Source organism: Madurella fahalii, assembly GCF_045866475.1.
Source record: "Madurella fahalii IFM 68171 DNA, scaffold_6, whole genome shotgun sequence".
Classification (NCBI taxonomy): domain Eukaryota; kingdom Fungi; phylum Ascomycota; class Sordariomycetes; order Sordariales; genus Madurella; species Madurella fahalii.
Genome location: NW_027263976.1, coordinates 667175 through 684588, shown reverse-complemented (window position 1 = coordinate 684588; position 17414 = coordinate 667175). Strand labels below are relative to the sequence as shown.

General features: G+C 56.5%; 6 protein-coding genes across 6 annotated transcripts; 4 read left to right on the top strand and 2 right to left on the bottom strand.

The window, feature by feature from the left end:
- Window positions 1-283: 283 nt before the first annotated feature.
- Window positions 284-1947, top strand: CYS4 (cystathionine beta-synthase; the record flags this gene model as incomplete). Its single annotated transcript, XM_071065662.1, has 2 exons — window positions 284-585; window positions 639-1947. 2 exons carry the CDS (start codon window positions 284-286, stop codon window positions 1945-1947), a joined length of 1611 nt encoding a protein of 536 aa, XP_070921763.1.
- Window positions 1948-2323: 376 nt separating this feature from the next.
- Window positions 2324-3352, bottom strand: MFIFM68171_10242 (uncharacterized protein; the record flags this gene model as incomplete). Its single annotated transcript, XM_071065661.1, has 1 exon — window positions 2324-3352. The coding sequence occupies one exon, from the start codon at window positions 3350-3352 to the stop codon at window positions 2324-2326; it is 1029 nt and encodes a 342-aa protein (XP_070921762.1).
- Window positions 3353-4790: 1438 nt separating this feature from the next.
- Window positions 4791-7297, top strand: AKR1 (palmitoyltransferase akr1; the record flags this gene model as incomplete). Its single annotated transcript, XM_071065660.1, has 6 exons — window positions 4791-5039; window positions 5102-5911; window positions 5962-6052; window positions 6115-6376; window positions 6435-6547; window positions 6624-7297. 6 exons carry the CDS (start codon window positions 4791-4793, stop codon window positions 7295-7297), a joined length of 2199 nt encoding a protein of 732 aa, XP_070921761.1.
- An 848-nt stretch (window positions 7298-8145) lies between these two features.
- MFIFM68171_10240 (uncharacterized protein) lies at window positions 8146-9128 on the top strand (the record flags this gene model as incomplete). Its single annotated transcript, XM_071065659.1, has 3 exons — window positions 8146-8305; window positions 8368-8482; window positions 8558-9128. The coding sequence occupies 3 exons, from the start codon at window positions 8146-8148 to the stop codon at window positions 9126-9128; spliced, it is 846 nt and encodes a 281-aa protein (XP_070921760.1).
- Window positions 9129-14053: 4925 nt separating this feature from the next.
- On the bottom strand, window positions 14054-15761 carry MFIFM68171_10239 (uncharacterized protein; the record flags this gene model as incomplete). The annotated part of the gene is made up of 3 exons (XM_071065658.1): window positions 14054-14110; window positions 14168-15358; window positions 15513-15761. The coding sequence occupies 3 exons, from the start codon at window positions 15759-15761 to the stop codon at window positions 14054-14056; spliced, it is 1497 nt and encodes a 498-aa protein (XP_070921759.1).
- Window positions 15762-16587: 826 nt separating this feature from the next.
- On the top strand, window positions 16588-17350 carry MFIFM68171_10238 (uncharacterized protein; the record flags this gene model as incomplete). Its single annotated transcript, XM_071065657.1, has 2 exons — window positions 16588-16900; window positions 17118-17350. 2 exons carry the CDS (start codon window positions 16588-16590, stop codon window positions 17348-17350), a joined length of 546 nt encoding a protein of 181 aa, XP_070921758.1.
- Window positions 17351-17414: the final 64 nt, after the last annotated feature.

The following is a 17414-nucleotide window of genomic DNA, read 5'->3' as shown; positions in this document are numbered from 1 at the left end:
TGGGCCGGTCCAGGCCTGGGTGGCGCATAGCATCGGCTTGCAGAGCCGAAACTTCAACCAACTGCCCTCTTCACTTGAATCCCTCGCCGCATCCCTCGATCCCCCATCCGCCACGTCGCAGCGTCATTGCGATCCAAAATTGCGAACTTTCCACCTGCAGACACCGCAATCCCTTCATAAACAACGGCCCAGTCCCTGAAGCGATTACAAACCCTAGACGCGCCTGGTCCACTGCTAAAAACCCCACCCCCACCACCAAAACTTCTCCCGCTGCAAAAGTAGAATGGCTACTCTGAACGGGCAACCCGTCAAAGGAGAGGCACGGCCGCCAGTGCCGATCTTGGAGGCGCCCAAGCGCAGCGTCAAGATGTCGGCGACCGAGCTGATCGGCAACACGCCCCTCGTGCGCCTCAACAAGATCCCTCAGTCGTTTGGGATTGAAGCCGAAGTCTACGCCAAGGTCGAGCTATTCAACGCCGGCGGGAGCGTCAAGGACAGGATAGCGCTTCGCATGATTGAGGAAGCTGAGAAGAGCGGGCGCATCAAGCCCGGCGACACCCTGATTGAGCCCACCAGCGGCAATACGTATGTGTCTCGCTGTCCCGTGCTTACCCCCCTCGCCTGCTGACTCGGAGTAGCGGAATTGGCCTCGCCCTGGTGGGTGCGATCAAGGGATACAAGACCATCATCACGCTTCCCGAAAAGATGTCGGCCGAGAAAGTCTCTGTTCTTCGCGCTCTGGGCGCCACTATCATCCGGACCCCGACGCAGGCCGCTTGGGACAGCCCCGAGAGCCACATTGGCGTAGCGAGGCGCCTGCTGAAGGAGATCCCCAACTCGCACATCCTCGACCAATACACAAACGAGAACAACCCGCTTGCCCACGAACTCGGCACCGCCGAGGAGATTTGGGCGCAGACCGGCGGCAAGGTCACGGCCGTGGTTGCCGGCGCGGGAACGGGAGGCACAATCTCTGGTATCGCGAGGGGCCTCAGAAAACACGATCCAAACGTCAAGGTCATTGCGGCCGACCCGCACGGCAGCATCCTCGCTCTTCCGGAGAGCCTGAACCAGGAAAAGGCGAATATCCCCTACAAGGTCGAGGGCATCGGCTACGATTTCATCCCAGAGGTTCTAGACCAGAAGCTCGTGGACAAGTGGTATAAGACGGACGACCGCGAATCCTTCCAGCTTGCGCGCCGTCTGATCGCTGAGGAGGGCTTGCTGGTAGGCGGCAGCTCCGGCAGCGCCATGGCCGCCATGATCCGGGCGGTGAAGGACTTGGGGCTGGGCAAGGGCGATGTGGTCGTGGTGGTTCTCCCGGACAGCATCCGCTCCTATCTATCCAAGTTTGCTGATGACGACTGGCTCGCCGCCAACGATCTCCTGCCCAACGATGCCGAGAACATCACAGGCGAGAATAGCCCCGTGGAGCCTAAGACGCCCAGCCACGGGGCCAGCGACCCGTACGCCGGCGCCACGGTGCGGGCGCTCCGCCTCAAGCCGGTAACGTCAGTCCTCACCACCAGCGCGTGCGCCGAGGCGATCGAGACGATGCGCGACAAGGGCTTCGACCAACTCCCGGTGCTCACGCCCACGGGCGGCAAGCTGGCCGGCCTGGTCACGCTCGGTAACCTGCTCAGCTACATCTCGCGCGGCCGCGCCTCGCCCAAGTCCCCCGTGAGCGAGGTCATGTTCGACTTTGGGCGCATCGACGAGGTGGTGACGGACCCGCGCAGGTTCGGCTCGGACCTCAAGGGCAAGAAGCGCAAGTTTATCCAAATCACCATGGACACGCCGCTCTTCGCGCTCAGCCGGTTCTTGGAATGGAACAGCGCGGCGGTCGTGACGGAGAAGGGCGACGAGGGCGAGGGGCCGAAGCCCGTTGCCGTCGTCACCAAGGTGGATCTGCTGACCTGGATGGTGAAGCGGAAAAGTCATGAGTAGACAGAATGTGTGGTCATTCAGTAGAGATAGAGAGAGAGTGAGAGAGAGTGTGTGTGAGAGAGAGAGAGAGAGTGTGTGTGTGTTTGTGTGTAACACATGGCATGTTTTTCTCACTGGCGTTTCCTTACGCAGGAGAAGGGAAGGGGAACGGACCGAGACTCAACGATCACGGTTGATTTGGAGAGCGCTTAGACTCATATATCATTGTCGGCATCCGGGATAGATAGGGGCTCAACCCGTGCAAATGGGAAAGTCATGCAGCATTGTTCATACTCATTACCGAAATAGACACATTCGGTCAAGTCTATGCCATTCCGCCATTACCTGATTATCTCCTCCCGCCAAAGAGCTACGGTGTAAGCAACCCTCCCGGGCCTCAAATCCTCTCCCCAATCCACTTCCACCACTTATCCGCGCCGGGCCCATCACCCATGACATTCCCCCCAATCACCTCGACCTCGACATCAAACTCCATCATCTCCTTGAAGGTAAACTTGTCATTGCCGTACCCGCCAAGCCAATCATCCCCTTCCTCGTCGCTGGGCCCGGCCGCATCGCCCACGCCGACGCCGGAGTCCAGCAGCCCTTTACTCCTCGCCTTGCGGATCCGCCCGAGCTCCGCCTCGAGGTTGCTCTTGACCAGCGCCGCCGGTAGGGCGGTGAAGAGGTCGAGCTTGTTGGCCGCGACGAGGACGGGGAGCGATGGCGGCGCGCGGCTGCCGCGGCGCTTGTGGAAGCGCCTCTGCAGCGCCAGCAGCACGTCGTACAGGTACTCGGCCGTGGGCGCGAGCGCGTCGCCGTCGGCCAGCGCCGCCGCGTCCGCCACGAACACGACCGCCTCCACCTTGGACTGCTGCCCGCCGCCCTCTCCACTGCTCCGGCCGGGCGATGACGGGGACGGTAGCGACGAGGTGTTGATCGACGGGTTGAGCCGCGCCAGCGCCGCCAGCGCCGCCCCCCGCAGCTTGGGGTGCCCCGGCGTGTCGACCAGCAGGAACTTCTTGGCCGCCGCGCCCGCCGCGTCCAGGTCGTCGCGGTACGAGGACGGGCCTTGTTGCGCGCCCGACGCCGACACGGCGAGCTCGACCGACGAGGGAACCTGGGAGGTGTGCGTCTGCGCGACCGGCGAGGAGACGGAGGGTTTCTCGGCGGCGGATCCGGATTGGGACTGCTGTTGGTGGAAGAGAGGCCCGCGCTCGAAGAGGGTGAGGAGAGAGGTCTTGCCGGCGCCCGAGGGGCCGATGAGGAGGACGGCGGGCAGGGTGTTGTATGGCGTGGTCGCCGAGTAGAGGAAGTGCAGCAGGATGGGGAAAAGTAGGACGACGGCCAGGCCGATCGAGATGACGGTCGGTGAGGGTGTGAGAGACGCCTCGAGGGCGGATTTGAGCGTGTCGATCACCGCCATCTTTTTCGTCGGTGGCCAGCTGGCCTCGAGTCGAGTCGGGACAAAAGAGTGCAAGAGCCTGCGGTCGCAGACAAATTAACGTGTTCTTAGCAACGTGCGATGCAGGTCAAGTCGGCATTCTTGTATATGCCGTGCGGCTCTGCTCCACCGTGCTCGACCGGCTGGCGATGCTTCCGAGCGCTAAAATATGGGGCCACCGTCATCCGACGTCTCGCCGGATCGGATCATGGGAATTTTAGTTGTGGATTTGTCGGTTACGTAGCAATTCCAGGGCAGCCGGGGCGCGCCCAAGGTCCAGGCGCCAGGTGGACCGATGACCCTACCATCAACCCTAACCCTATATCCCAACCAACAATGACAGCCAAGAATTTACCGCCGGCGGCTTCAATAAAGAGCTGTCGTCCTTGAGAGTTTAGTTTTAACATGAAAAGAGATCCAATGGCTAGGGGTCTTGTTGGCCGGCAGAGCGCCAGCAGACAATACCATGTAGGATAGGTGGATCATGTGTACAATGCCGGCTTTTCACAACCTTGGCCAGAAATAAACCCGACCTGTAGCTAGACGTCGGTAGACAGAGCTGTTTTACGGTCATCACGACTTGCTGCTGGCTGACGAGTTTACCAAAATGGCCCGGAAGGATCCCGCGCTTCAGCTTCTCATGACAGGTGAACCTCTGCAGAGGAAGCTGCGATTAGAAAAGGAGCGTGAAGGACAAAACAGATGAGGGTCCAGCCGAGATGGGAAACGATGGGGTCGGTGTCGGGGCCGCTAACAGGGGAGGAGCAGCAGGCTACAGAAGTACACAGTAAGACGGAGCACAGAGGCCGAATTTTAGTGCTAAAATGACCTTAGGCTTGTGCGGCTGCGAGTCCGATCAAAACTAACGAACCGTTTGGTTGGTGACCGCCTTGAACATTTGGGTGAGATTGGATCTTTCGTGGTTGTTCGTTGCTTGTCGGATATCTGGACTGGGAGGGCTGATCGAATCAGAAACACAACCCTTTTGTCCTACAGTGGCGTCGGGCCGCGACGTGTGGGCAGGTTCCACCGTGGCTAGGCGCTGCAGGCGTCGAAAGAACCGGGCCTTTCAGCCCTGCCGCTGGGGATTGTTGCGGGCGAATCAGCGCGCATTCCACCGCTAGATCGGTGGCTCAGCATCGACTCTGCATTGCTTGAGACTCGGCTGACGAATAAGATGACATTTAGTTTCTCTTCCGCCTGGCTCCCGTGGAAATAACGAACCCCGAGAAAGTTGCAAATCCGACGTTGCTCGCGTTCAGCCCTGCAGAAACCGTCGCCCCAGCACTCTTCGCGCCATGCTCTTGCCCTCTTCCCCGTTATAGACTCTTGGTGCCCTCTCCCGACGTCGCTACTGACGTCGCCGTAGCGCGTCATCCAATCGGCCATTGTCCACACGCATCGAAGACCGCATCCCACAATGGCGCAACGTGATGCGTCTGGGTCGCCGTCCGCCAACGGCGCGCCCACGCAACCGCCTTCAAAGTCGGAAACAGCGACGCCGAAGCTGAACAACGAGGTGGAACTCGGCAGCATGCCGGGCGACGCAGCCCAGAACGACATCATGCAGATGGCGAGGATAGGGGACATTGCCGGCATGGAGAGGCTCTTTGAGGCGGGAGAATACGACGCAACCTACTCGGACGACGAGGGCATCACCCCTCTACACGTGCGTGACCTGCAATACAACATCCACCTATGGATTGCTGACAGTTTCCTTCTATTGTTCAGTGGGCCGCCATCAACAACCAATATGCCATGTGCAAGTTCCTGATCGAACGTGGCGCACCGATAAACAAGAAGGGAGGCGAGAGCGTCGCAACACCACTGCAGTGGGCCGCCCAGCGGTGCCACTACTACACCGTCCACCTGCTCCTCCAGCACGGCGCGGACCCCCTGATCACCGACGCCCAGGGCTACAACACTCTACACATTAGCACCTTCAACGGCAACCTCCTGCTCATCGTACTCCTGCTCCACCAGGGCATCCCGGTAGACGTTGAGGACGCCTACGGCCATACGGGCTTGATGTGGTCTGCATACAAGGGATATCCGGCCTGCGTCGACGTCTTCCTGCGGTGGGGTGCCAGCGTGCACGCCAAGGACGAGCAAGGGTTTACCGCCTTGCACTGGGCTCTCGTCAAGGGCAGCCCGGGGTGCATCCAGAAACTCATCGAGTATGGAGCGGACCGGTTTGCCAAGACGACGACGGGCAAGACGCCGTCCATCACGGCCCGGGAACTGAACACGGCCCCGGCATGGCACAAAGCGCTGTACGAGTGCGGCTACGACGAGGACGGCAACGCCATCGTCCCGAGCTGGCCAGGCGCGTCTTATCTCCTGAAGGACAGGCGCGGTTTCACGACCAAGTTTTTCTTCTTGTGGCCGTTTGTGCTGGTCTGGGTTATGCTCGTCATTTTGGCCGGCATGCCTGTGTACGCGGGGATTCCGATCGGGGTGTTGGTCGCATACGCAATACAGTGGGTGGGTAGGCAGGTCATTGCTTACGCGCCGCCGGATATGAGGCAGTTTGAGAGGACGGTAAAGTTACCCGCCCCTTGGGCTAAGGACCTTAACTAACACAAAGGCAGCCTTGGATGACCGGGATATTTGCTGCCTCCTTTACCTTGGTTGGGCTTAATTGGTTGTTCACAATCTTCCCAAGTACTGCATTTGGGCCCGGTGCGCTGCCTTTGCCCATGGATGATTCTCCTTACAAGCTGTCAAACTGACTGTCCTCACAGATGGAACCGGAAACTGGCTGTTCAACTTTCTCTTTGTTGTCTTCTTTAGCCTTACAGCATTCTTCTACGTCAGGTCCATGGTCGACGACCCTGGTTTCGTGCCCAAGCTCAACGGCATTGCTGAGCAAAAGGCTGTCATCGATGAGCTGATAAGCCAGTGGAAGTACGACGAGTCGCACTTCTGTGTTACGTGCATGATTCGGACGCCGCTGCGAAGCAAGCATTGCCGTAGATGCCAACGCTGCGTGGCCAAGCACGATCAGTATGAAGCACCCGAGAGAATAACAATCCCGCCGCCCTTCAAGCTAACAATGTCATAGCCACTGCCCGTGGGTGTACAACTGCATCGGCATCAACAACCACCGGCACTTCTTCATCTACCTCATCAATCTCACACTAGGCGTCATCACTTACGACTGGCTTGCCGCTCTCTGTCAGTTTTATCCTCTTCCCTCCCCCCCAACGCGGGGCTTCCCGACCTGAAGCCCTCTAACATTCTAAATCCGCAGACCTCACCGGCCTCTCAGGCGCCGACGAGTGCAACGTCCTCTCGCCGTCGCTCTGCCGCATCATCAACGCCGACGCCTACACGCTCCTCCTCGCCATTTGGGCCTCGCTCCAGCTCACGTGGGTCTCGATGCTGCTCTTTGTCCAGTTCGTCCAGGTCTCGCGCGCCACGACCACGTACGAGAGCATGTTTGGCGTCAACCACCGCTCGGCCGCCTCCCTCGCCAGCGCCTTCACCTCGACCGGCGCCCCGCTCGACCCGTCGCACAACCCGCCCCCGACGGGATCCGACGCGCCGGGCGACGGGAACCGCCACGGCCACGGGCACCGCCACGGCGGGTTCCTGAAGCATTGGGCCCGCCTGCTCGGCGTCGACACGTTCATCGAGACGGCCAGGGGCAGGGCCGCCGCCACCAACGGCGTCGGCGTCGGCGGCAAGCACAGGAGGAACCGGAACCCCTTCAGCCGCGGCTGCGTGGCCAACTGCAGGGATTTCTGGTGCGACCCCGCCCCCGTGTTTGGGAGGAGGGAGACGGGCGCCGCCGTGCTCGGGGGCAGACCCGTGAATTACACCGAGATGTATGAGAGCCCGGCGGTGATGGAGATTTTGAGGGGCGGCGGTCCGACTAGGAGGGCTGGGGGCTATGAGGCTGTTGCTGGGGAGGAGGAAGTGTGAGTTTGTTGGTAATGGGGGTAGTTTAGTCGGGGCTTGTAGCGTATGTTATGGGGGAGACGGGGGGTTGGAAGGCGGGTTTGTGGCAATATCAGTGTAATAATGATGACATGATGGGTGTTAGCTTGCAGGCGGCAGGCGGCAGGCGGTGTTCGTGCTTGGTTTAACGGCAAGCGTGTACTACCTCGATTTTGACGTGGTTCTCTGGTCCTGGGGCAACATTGTTGGATTTGGGAAAGGGGAAACTCTCTGCAGATGGGCATATTGGCGAGGCATGGCATAGATGTCTTGGTACCTACGGTTTGGTGTTGGTGTGCTAGATGATGCTAGGGTGGAATAGACTAGGCGCATGATATGATCCTGTTACGCCGCCGCTAGACAACAGCATTATACGCACCGACTTCCCGTCTGAGGTGAGAAGCTAAACGTCTAATTCTAATCAAATATCGAAACGAATGCTGCCACGGGCGGGGCGGGGCGGGACGTGTTGATTAGCCGACACTTGACAATCTCCCGATGTTTGGCCTGCATGCGTTGATCCCTGAGCTTCCACAATTCGAGATCTGCCAATAGGGAATTCATCCGTACATCGTTACCGGCAATAACGGTCATTTACAATCCCCGGGGTTGTGAAATATGAGTGAGATGGGTGCAGGGGCCCCTGGCACGTAACTGCAAGGCCACGCACGCCCGAGTCAATTTTCTCCGGATCCCGCATATTGCCGGGCACCGGGGTCGCTGGGTGGATAAGGATAGTATAATATATCATCACCGGGGGTGTCACTCGTGCCAACGCAAGCTCTCATCTTCCACCTCAACCAGGTCGTGTTGGAAACGAACCGCTTGACAACATGCGCGCAGCCCCTCTATCAATCCTCTCGGCGCTTTCGATCTTCTGCGGAAGTGTCGTAGCTAGCAATAGCGAAGAGTCCGGCGGCTGCCAGGCCGTTGATGCATCAATTCTGGCAAACACGGGCGAACCGGTCGGGGAGGAGATCGTGCATAACAACAGTGGGTTCTCTGTCCGGAGGCTACAGGACGGAGCTTCTTCTGACATTCTACTCCTGTGCCAGTCACCATCTATATCTCAAGGCCGGATGCGGAAAGCGCCCGTGCAAAGGCCAGGGCGGGCACGGCGGTGCTCTTCCTGACCGACGTGTTTGGGATCGCTCTCCCCGAGAATAAACTGTTCGTCAAATCAGCCATGGGACTCATCAGCTCAGCTTTGAAGCGCACAATATTCTGACTACCTTATCAAAACAGGCTGGTCGATAGCTTCGCGCGCGCCGGCTACCTCACGGTGGCGCCGGACTACTTCAACGGCTCGCCCGCGCCAGGCGACATCAACGTCCCGGGCTTTAACACGACCGAGTTCCTGGCCCGGCACAACGCCACCGTGACGGACCCCATCATTGCCACCACGATCGAGTACCTGCGCACGGAGCTCAACGTCTCCCGCATCGGCGCGCCGGGCTACTGCTTCGGCGGCCGCTACGCCTTCCGTTTCCTAGCCGAGGGCCACGGCGTCGACGTCGCGTACGCCGCGCACCCCAGCCTGCTGGAGGCGAGCGAGATCCAGGCGATCGACGGGCCCGTCTCGGTAGCTGCTGCCGAGCGGGATGCCCTTCTCACGTCTGCGCAGAGGGCCGAGTTGGAGGCGCTGCTGGCTGGTACCTCGGAGCCGTACGTGGTCTCACTCTACTCGGGGACGCCGCACGGCTTCGCAGTGAGGGCGAATATGTCAGATCCGGTTCAGAGGTTTGCAAAGGAGGAGGCGTTCTTGCAGGCTGTGCGGTGGTTTGACCATTTCTTGCCGGCAGAGTCGAGTGCTTGAGGGCCACGGTCAGAAAGCTTGGCTCGAGCTGGCACGCATTACCCTGTTTCCTCAGGTTTTCAATCGGGCGAGAACGTGGCTGCAGGACAGACAACATGGGGGAAGAAGCAGATCCGGCTATGGATTGGAAGTACACGGGCGAGCGCTGCTAATTCCTGAACTCTACACATTACCCCGCGACCCGGAGTAGCCGGATACGCCCCATCAATACCACCCTCGTTGCCCAGTCCGCTCTCACTAATTAAGAGACCGCCTCTTCGGATATTCGGGAAGCGCTTTTCTATAGAAGAAGCGTATTGCTGCACGGGAAGCGTGTTGCTATACGATATATTATATAAACCCCTCTTTGATTTTAATTCGTATCTCTTTTTCTCTCCGCCTTTCTCATCTTCTTATATTTTCCATTTCTATTTCATTTTTTTTCTTGTCTTCATTTACCTTCCTCTCTACCTCTCTCTTTTCTTCTCAAATTCTCAGTAGAACCTAAGACTATAAACTCTATGTATAAAGTAGGCTACGGTTTTTGAGACGCTTCTACGGTCCGAAGATATGCTCTCTTTCCTGAACTTATTTCATTAGATAGGAGTCGGGACTTTTAATCCAAGGAAACCAGGGAATTTATATCAAAAACATCTCATGATCGATATCCAAGTCACAGGCAATCATGGCCCCCGCGAGCCTGCGTTTAACTAATCTTACCAGGCCTTGTTGTGAAACTAACAGATAGCCCCACCCGACAGCCGACTTCGCCACGCACCACCAAGCGAACCATCCATTCGAGGAACGCACTCCTGCAAATTGACTGTTCGAAAGAGAATAGTTAGATATGCCCCTCTAACAAGAAGGCTCAAGTTGGACGAAGAGAATTTAGCGATTGATAGGATACGGCCACGCTCCCTAATTAGTGAGAAGCAAACCGGCATTCTCAGCCGGTTGATTGTTCCCCAACAGCAACCACTTCAAGGACAGATCAGCCACTCCCGTATAGATAATGTAGCTTTCTAGGCCAGTATCTGTTTGATGGAGCGTGAGCGTAGGCGGCGGAAGGTTAACAGGGGATGGGCTCAAGGATGCATACTAACCTGAGGATGTAGTACATTAGGGCACTAATTGGATCCTAAACATGTAACCTGACGTTAAGGACACTCGTTGGTATGAAAGGAAAGGATTGATCTTGTACAATCAAACTGTTTAAGGTGAAAGGATTTTTCTGTTCCAGTAGCATAGGCAACACGATCTTTTCTCGGGGATCTCACACGGTTGCACAAATTGTTATCTTTTAGGAATTTTTATACGCCTTTGCAGAAAGTGGGTACTTACCTTCAGTGTATTCATATTCTCTCCCCAGAACCGCTCACACACCCACCTGCGACTAAGTCAAGCCGGCAATCGCAAGTAGGACATAGCGAATTTTTCATCAAGCATTGCAATCTACTACCGGGATGCACTATGGTGTATCTTATAGATCAGGCTGAGGCCGGTGACGACTAGGATGACGAGGACTATCAGCACCGTCCCAGACAAAGCTGCGACAATAGTTGTGCCATGGACAAAGCCTATGGTGTTTGGGTCATTCGTTTCATAGGTGGGAGCAGTGGTAGTAGGGACTAGAGGAGTGGTCCAGTTTCTAGTGCAGTTGAATCCACCTGTCGGGGATGGGTGAACAGTCCGGTTCTCTGTGTTGTTGAAGCCATACAGATTGCCAGATGGTAGATACATCGGGCTCGCCAAGGCGCTGGGTGCAAAGTACGCCACCAAGAGTTGGAGTATGCAGCCCTTGTGTATGAGGAACTCCATGAGCCGTCGTTGGTGGTTTCTTGTCTGCCTTGGTTGGCCCACTGTGGGAGTGCTGTTGACGGGCTGTGCCTGTTTGAGAATGACACCGAGTATGGCTGAGTCTGGGGCTGCAAAGCAAGTGCTTATTAAAGGCTAAGAGGAAATTCCGTGCTTTATAATGGTCAAGAGGTTCGGAGAAGAACCATATTGTTGCAGGACAGCCAGAATGGTAGCTGTTAGGGGAAAGAGGATTCTTTGTCAAACACAACCACTCGCAATTCTGCCCCGCCTGCTAGGTATCTACGACAGGAAATAACAGAAACCTGCCTACTAGGCAATTATATGAATATTACGTGGTACGGAATGCTAACGGCTGTTCGAGTCCGTTAACTGACAACTTGGAGAAACAAGCGTCGGAATTTACTTGCATATGTCGCCTTGACAAAGGACGTGGTTATTCGCGAAATCTTTGTGCGGAATGTCCAGATCTCGAGAAAAAGAGATCCAATCAGTCCGCGATCACATTGTCGGTCGCTGATCTTCCCATCGCTTTACCGAGATAAACCAAAACACTTCGTATTGACTTCTTCGTCAGCGCAAAGAGAAGTCAAGGAGTTCTCGGTCGCAATTCAGTATACTACTGGTGGTGTGGAATCGAAGGGCGTTATCTTGACCAGTCTAAAATATATTTCATATTCGCCTGACGTTGATGCCGGGCATATATCAAGCTTGCCGCAACTATGGATTATTGAGGGAACCATGAATCTGTATTTCGATAAAAGTGCCAGGAGTGATACTGTGCGCAAAAGCATGATTCAGCTAGCGAGGAACATGGCCAAGATCGCGATAGCGAAGACGATAGCAATAATGATGATGCTGATGATGGCTAGAAAGATGAGTGTTGCATGGTAATGCAGGCGTAGGCTCCACAACGAAGACTACTACGAGCAGGAACATGGCCATAAATAGCGAGGGCCTCCTAAAGGAGCACGCGCCGGCAAGCCCAGCAAGTCCATTTTGTGTTTGAAATCCAAGAACACTGGCACAAGGAACTTTAATCTAGACGCGGGGTGGATGACGATCAAATACGATGGGCCGACTTCCCGTAGCTTCACCGGAAAGGCCGATGATGTGCCTGGCATCGGCCACGGAATGCCGTACGATCACAGCGCGTCAGGTCTCCACCACGCCACTAGAGTGGAAAACATGAGCTATCTATACCTGAGGTGCCTGTGAGCACGCACAGGTTGATCGTCGGCGAGAACATTGGGGGAAAGTGCGGTAGTCCGCTTGTATACACTAATTATACAGTGAGGCCACCTGATAGGGAGGGTTATTTGGCGGGTTGGCAGTCCAATTCGCCTAGGAGTAATTAAAACAAGACATTAGCTTGGAGCAACAAAGAACTAATTACAATGCAGTCAGGCACTCTACCGGTGCGTACAATGTTTGTTCACACCATTGAAGGTAGATGATAAGCTGCGCGGAAGCTCAATCATATATAACACGGGGGAGGGCACGGTATCTCTATTTTTAGGGTTGTTTCTTACATCAACCGTCAGGAACACTTCATCTACCTCCAGATCGGGGAAACATGAGCCCATCTCGCAATCTTGGTATCGTCATCCACGACCAGAGGGCATACCACAGCCCCCAAGATACATACCTTCCCACTGACGGAACTCCCGTAATACCCAGGCGTCCATGGGCGCAGCCGCCCCCAACCCCTTTCCCCGGCTCCCAATTAGGCCCATCCCAAGCAGCAGCACCACCTTCTCCCACCGCCCAGCCCTACTCCACCGACCTCAGCACCAGCTCCTCCGAGCCAGACACGCCACAAGCAGACACGTCCTTAGACACGCAAGACATCTTCCCAGCATTCACACTATTCCCAGCAGCAGAGCGAACCCTCCTCAAGCTCGCGCGGGAGAGCGTAAAGCACTCGCTGCCGCGCGCCGAGCAAGCACGACTGCTGAGCGCGGTCGTGGCGGGGCGGGGGCTGTCCGGGGCGGGGGGGGGCGCGCCCCGCGCAGCTAACGCCGGCCGGGCACGCAGCGCGACCTGGGCCTCCCGCACGCGGCGCTCGTGGCGCGCGCGGCGTTGTCGGGCTTGAGGCGCGCCGCGGGGCCGGAGACCTGCCCCGTCGATCTGGCGGTGCTCGCGGGCTGGTACGGCAGTCCTCCCGGCGGGCCGTGGCGGGTGACGGGCGCTGCGCGGAGGGCGTGCACGGTGGAGGACTACTACGGGCGGTTCCTGCTGGAAGTGCTGGCAGGGCTGTACCACTGTTATCCCTCCTCTTATCCACCATCAGGTCGGGGTGATGGGCAGGAAGAGGAACGGAGGAAGTGGATGGATAAGGTGGGATGGTTACGGGAGGAGAGCGTGAAGAGCCAGATGTGGGTTCTGTATCTCGTCTTGTGGTTTTTGCACTGCGAGATGAGGGAGAAAATACGATATGGGCTAGTCTCTAACGGAAGGTCAAAGGCAACCAGCTTTTGTTGCTAGCGGAGGAGGAAGGCGACGGCTGCGTAACAAGGTCGAAAGGGACAAGGGATTGGCGATGCGCCGTTGCTACCCATTCCCATCGATTCATATTCGGCGTATTAAGCTAGCTCATGTCTGAAAATAAACAAGCTAATTACAATGTGGTAAAACCATCCATCGCCCTTGTTTGCTCTGTTGCGCCAGAGCGGGTGGGAACTTCCCAGCCGAGCCGGTATCCATCACCTTTGAAATGATATTGTTACATGCGACATGTGTTACCACTGTACAACGTCTACCTACTTTTATCGTCTATGATCAAAGAATCTGCATGGTGAGCCGAGATTTCTTAAAGCTATTTCTGCACGTTTCCTCCTTCAGTTTCCCCCCACTAGATCAGTATAGTAAGGAACGAAAGAAAACAATCCAACCCGTCAAGAGACAGGTAAAAAAAATGATGGTAATTTCCCCACACGTCTTCAAACCCACGTCCCCAACCCCCGTCTCGAGCCAGAGAGCGACTCGAGACTCTTAAAAATATTTATTCATTGCGGTAGAGTGGAGCTGTGCAGACAGCGGCCGCTGTGATAGGACTTAAAAGATGGACATAAATAAAATGGCACCTCCCCTCTCCCATGTGCAACTTTAAACCTGTTTCAAAATAGGGTTTAGTGTTGATTAACGACCTCTCGGTCACCGTCCCCGTAGATCCTAATCGTAGGCGTCTGTCGGCCATGTCAGCAGGGTGCTTTCATCGGACAGGTCCCGACGGAACGACTCACGATATCCATGCCATGAAGCTGCGAGAAGCGACAGTCATTACCAAAGTAGCAGGATCCTGGATTCGAACAGTGGTGACCCAAATTGCACCCAATATCGCGGCAGTGATGGCCAGCGCTGCAGACTAGATTCCTCGTCTTGTGCCGCAGGGCGAGCATCTCAGCCGCATTCAGGCGCTCTCCGTGGTAGAAATTGCAGTTGGGACCGTTTTTGCAGCTATTAGACAAGTGGTATCGATTGCAAAAGTTGGTGCCGTTGGCCTGTCTGCGTTCGTCGAGTGCCCTGACCGCATTAGGGTCCGCCTTGGCCAAGGGAACGTCGACACGCTCGTCGTCCTTGTTGAGCTGGATGAAAGGACGGGCGGCGACCGACTTCTTCTGGCTGGCAATGTTGATTGTCAGGGGCACGTTGCCTCGTCCCACTGCAGCGTAACTATTGGACGACTGCGTCTCAGCCTTGCTGGTTGCAATCGGGGGCGGCGCGATGGGCTTGGGCGAGGGTGCCGGGGCAGGGCTGGGAAAGCCCGCGAGACCAATGCCGGGACTGATAACGGGTGAAGCAGTCGTCGCTGGAGCCGTGTGGACTGGCGAAGTCTGAGGTGGGGCCGCGAATCCTGGTGGCGGAGCGGGCTTGGACGGCAAGGGCTCGGATCGAAATACGGTGGGGAATGAAATGCGCCTGTAGTTGAACTTTCTGAAATCGGCAGCAGCAGGCGTCGTCTCTAGCAGGCAAATCTTTTGGTTGCCGCGGAACGACTCCAGAAAGGTGGCGTAGCCGTTATCGTGGCAGCCGCCCAAGACCAGGCATCTACACTGGATATTCTTCTCCATGACTTCAAAGAGCTTGCGCACCTTATGGTCAGCCTGCTCCTTGCCGTAGCCGACATCGGTGAAGGAGAAAAGTGGCTGAGCTCGACAAAAGCCGCGGCCAAACCTGGTCAAGGCTGCGTAGTCGGTGATGGGAAGGGTCCCTGAGTTATGGAGGGCCCTCGACAGACCCTCGACGCTGAGGACAACGTGAACGAAAATGATGTCGATGTGTGCGAAAACTGGACTCTCGTGGAAGTGCTCCTTAAGTTTTCTATGCAGCTCGTGTGCCGCCTCTCCGCCGCCCTCCTCGCCTCTAGCGATAAGGTCCTCGCGAAAGACGGCGCCATCGCCGTCGATAACAACAAAGGCAAAAGGAGAGGATTCCTAGGGACTCGGGGGATTAGTGCATGAGCGAGGGTCGAGACGGGACAGGCCAGGCATCCAGCATCCAGCATCCAGCATTCGGCATTCAACTGCGGAGCTGATCTGCAAACGGAGACCGCGAGGTGGGTCATCAACCAGGAGGGCCGGGACATACTGCAGCAGATCTAAGGCCATTAAGCTCTCGCTCTGCCATGCGTTGTTCCTTTTCCCAAATCATGGCATTACGCTTCTCGCGCTCGCACTCGGCCCACTTCTTCTGGAACTTGTCAAGCAGGTCCATGTAGCTCTGTGCCAGGTCCGACTCGATGCGGTAGCGGTCGCGAACCTGGCTCTCCCACGCCTGAAAAGCAGCGACATAAGGTTGAGCGGGGTTCATGCCCTCGTCTCCGTCGTATCTGTTCATGATGGGTTTTAATTACTAAACGCAGCGACTGGCGATTAAGGTACCAGGGTTGATGGGTTGGTTGTGGGAGCCGAGGGGACCCAAGGATTAAGGTTTTGGCGGACAAAAACGACCGGGATCCGAGAATGGTAGGAGCCCGAGGGATATGACAGCTTCACCAACGACCTGATATAATGCGGTCGCAGGCTCCGGCGTCGCAAGAAACACCCAGGTCTACCCGAATAAGCTCGACAAAAAAAAATCGACCAAGGGATTTCGATGGAAGAGGCAGACGATTGCGCACCGTTGTTGCTGCCTTTGGGCTGGGGAAGGAGCAAAGGTCAAATCGGGAGCTCTTTAAAATGGTTCTTTCTTGCACACGTGACTTTCAGCTTGGATCAACACTACCGGGTTAGGGTTACAACGGCGATTTAGGTTCTCCATCGGGAGTGGCGGGCTCCGGCTCTGAAACAGAACCCCCACACTAGGTACCTTACCTTCTTCACATTCCTTTCCTCGCAACAATCGCTCGAATGCTCTGCATCGCAAGCCGCGCGTAACGGTCCTGGAACCGGTTTACTGTTGCGGCATGGGCACGGCCCAGCGACAAGCTGTATCACGGTCGTTTGGAGAAATCCTCCCATTGCCACCGTCACATCAAACGCGGCTTCAGCCTATAATCTAACGTAGAGGGCTTGCGAAGAGCTGGCAGCCCCTGCATTGGGGCCAGTCTTGCTTCAAATAACTGGCTCCCGCTGCATGCAAGCCGGTCACGCAGATTCCAGTCCTCAACACTGGTCCAGCAATGCCCACAAACGGGAACGGCTAAGACCAGATGCGGGAAAACATGCACCTTTCCTTCGTAGCGCCGATTCTCGCATTCCTGCCCCAACGCTCCTCCTCCTCCTCCCCTCCCCTCTCGCACCGCCAACCCAACGGGGACATCACAGTCGACCCTGGGTACTGGAACCTCACCCTAGCCCGCGGGAACCCAGCCTCGGGCTACCGCTGGGAAAACCTCGACGCCGTGTACTCCGGCGCACCCGACACCGTCATCCACTGCAAGGAACTGTACGACCCAAATACTCAAACCACCACCCGATCGTGTGACGAGCCCTCCTTTCGATATGCGGTTGGCCCGCTGGCGGTGGAGGGAACGTGTAAGTTCGAGGCGGACATCCTTATCAAGTAACTCGGATCTCGTGTGGCATTCGGTTCTATTTTTCGTGGCGTCTATTGGTTCTTATAAACCAGGGAATGTTGTTCAGGGAGGGACAGTGTCTGGCCGACACATCATGAGCTACAACGGGTTACTGGGGGGCGAGAAACAATCCACTCACTAACTGACTTGACTTTTTTCCCTTCCCACCGTTTTAGGGATCTTGGTGCTGCAGACGGTGCAAATTGACATCTCTGGGTCTGGAATGAGCACGCCACTGCTCGTTGCTGGGGATGGGACCATTGATATCCAATGCGGGAAGGGGGCGGCGGGAAGGAGCTGCGAGGGATTTGCGACAGTCAAAGCCGTCTTGCAGGACGCGACTGAAGGGAGGGACATGAAAAAAATCATGATGTGGGTGATTGTAGCACAGGAAAGATCGATGCCCTGAAGACAAATATGAGGACGCCTACGCAGACGAGGTAGAGCGGAGCGGTCCGTCTCATCTGCATTGG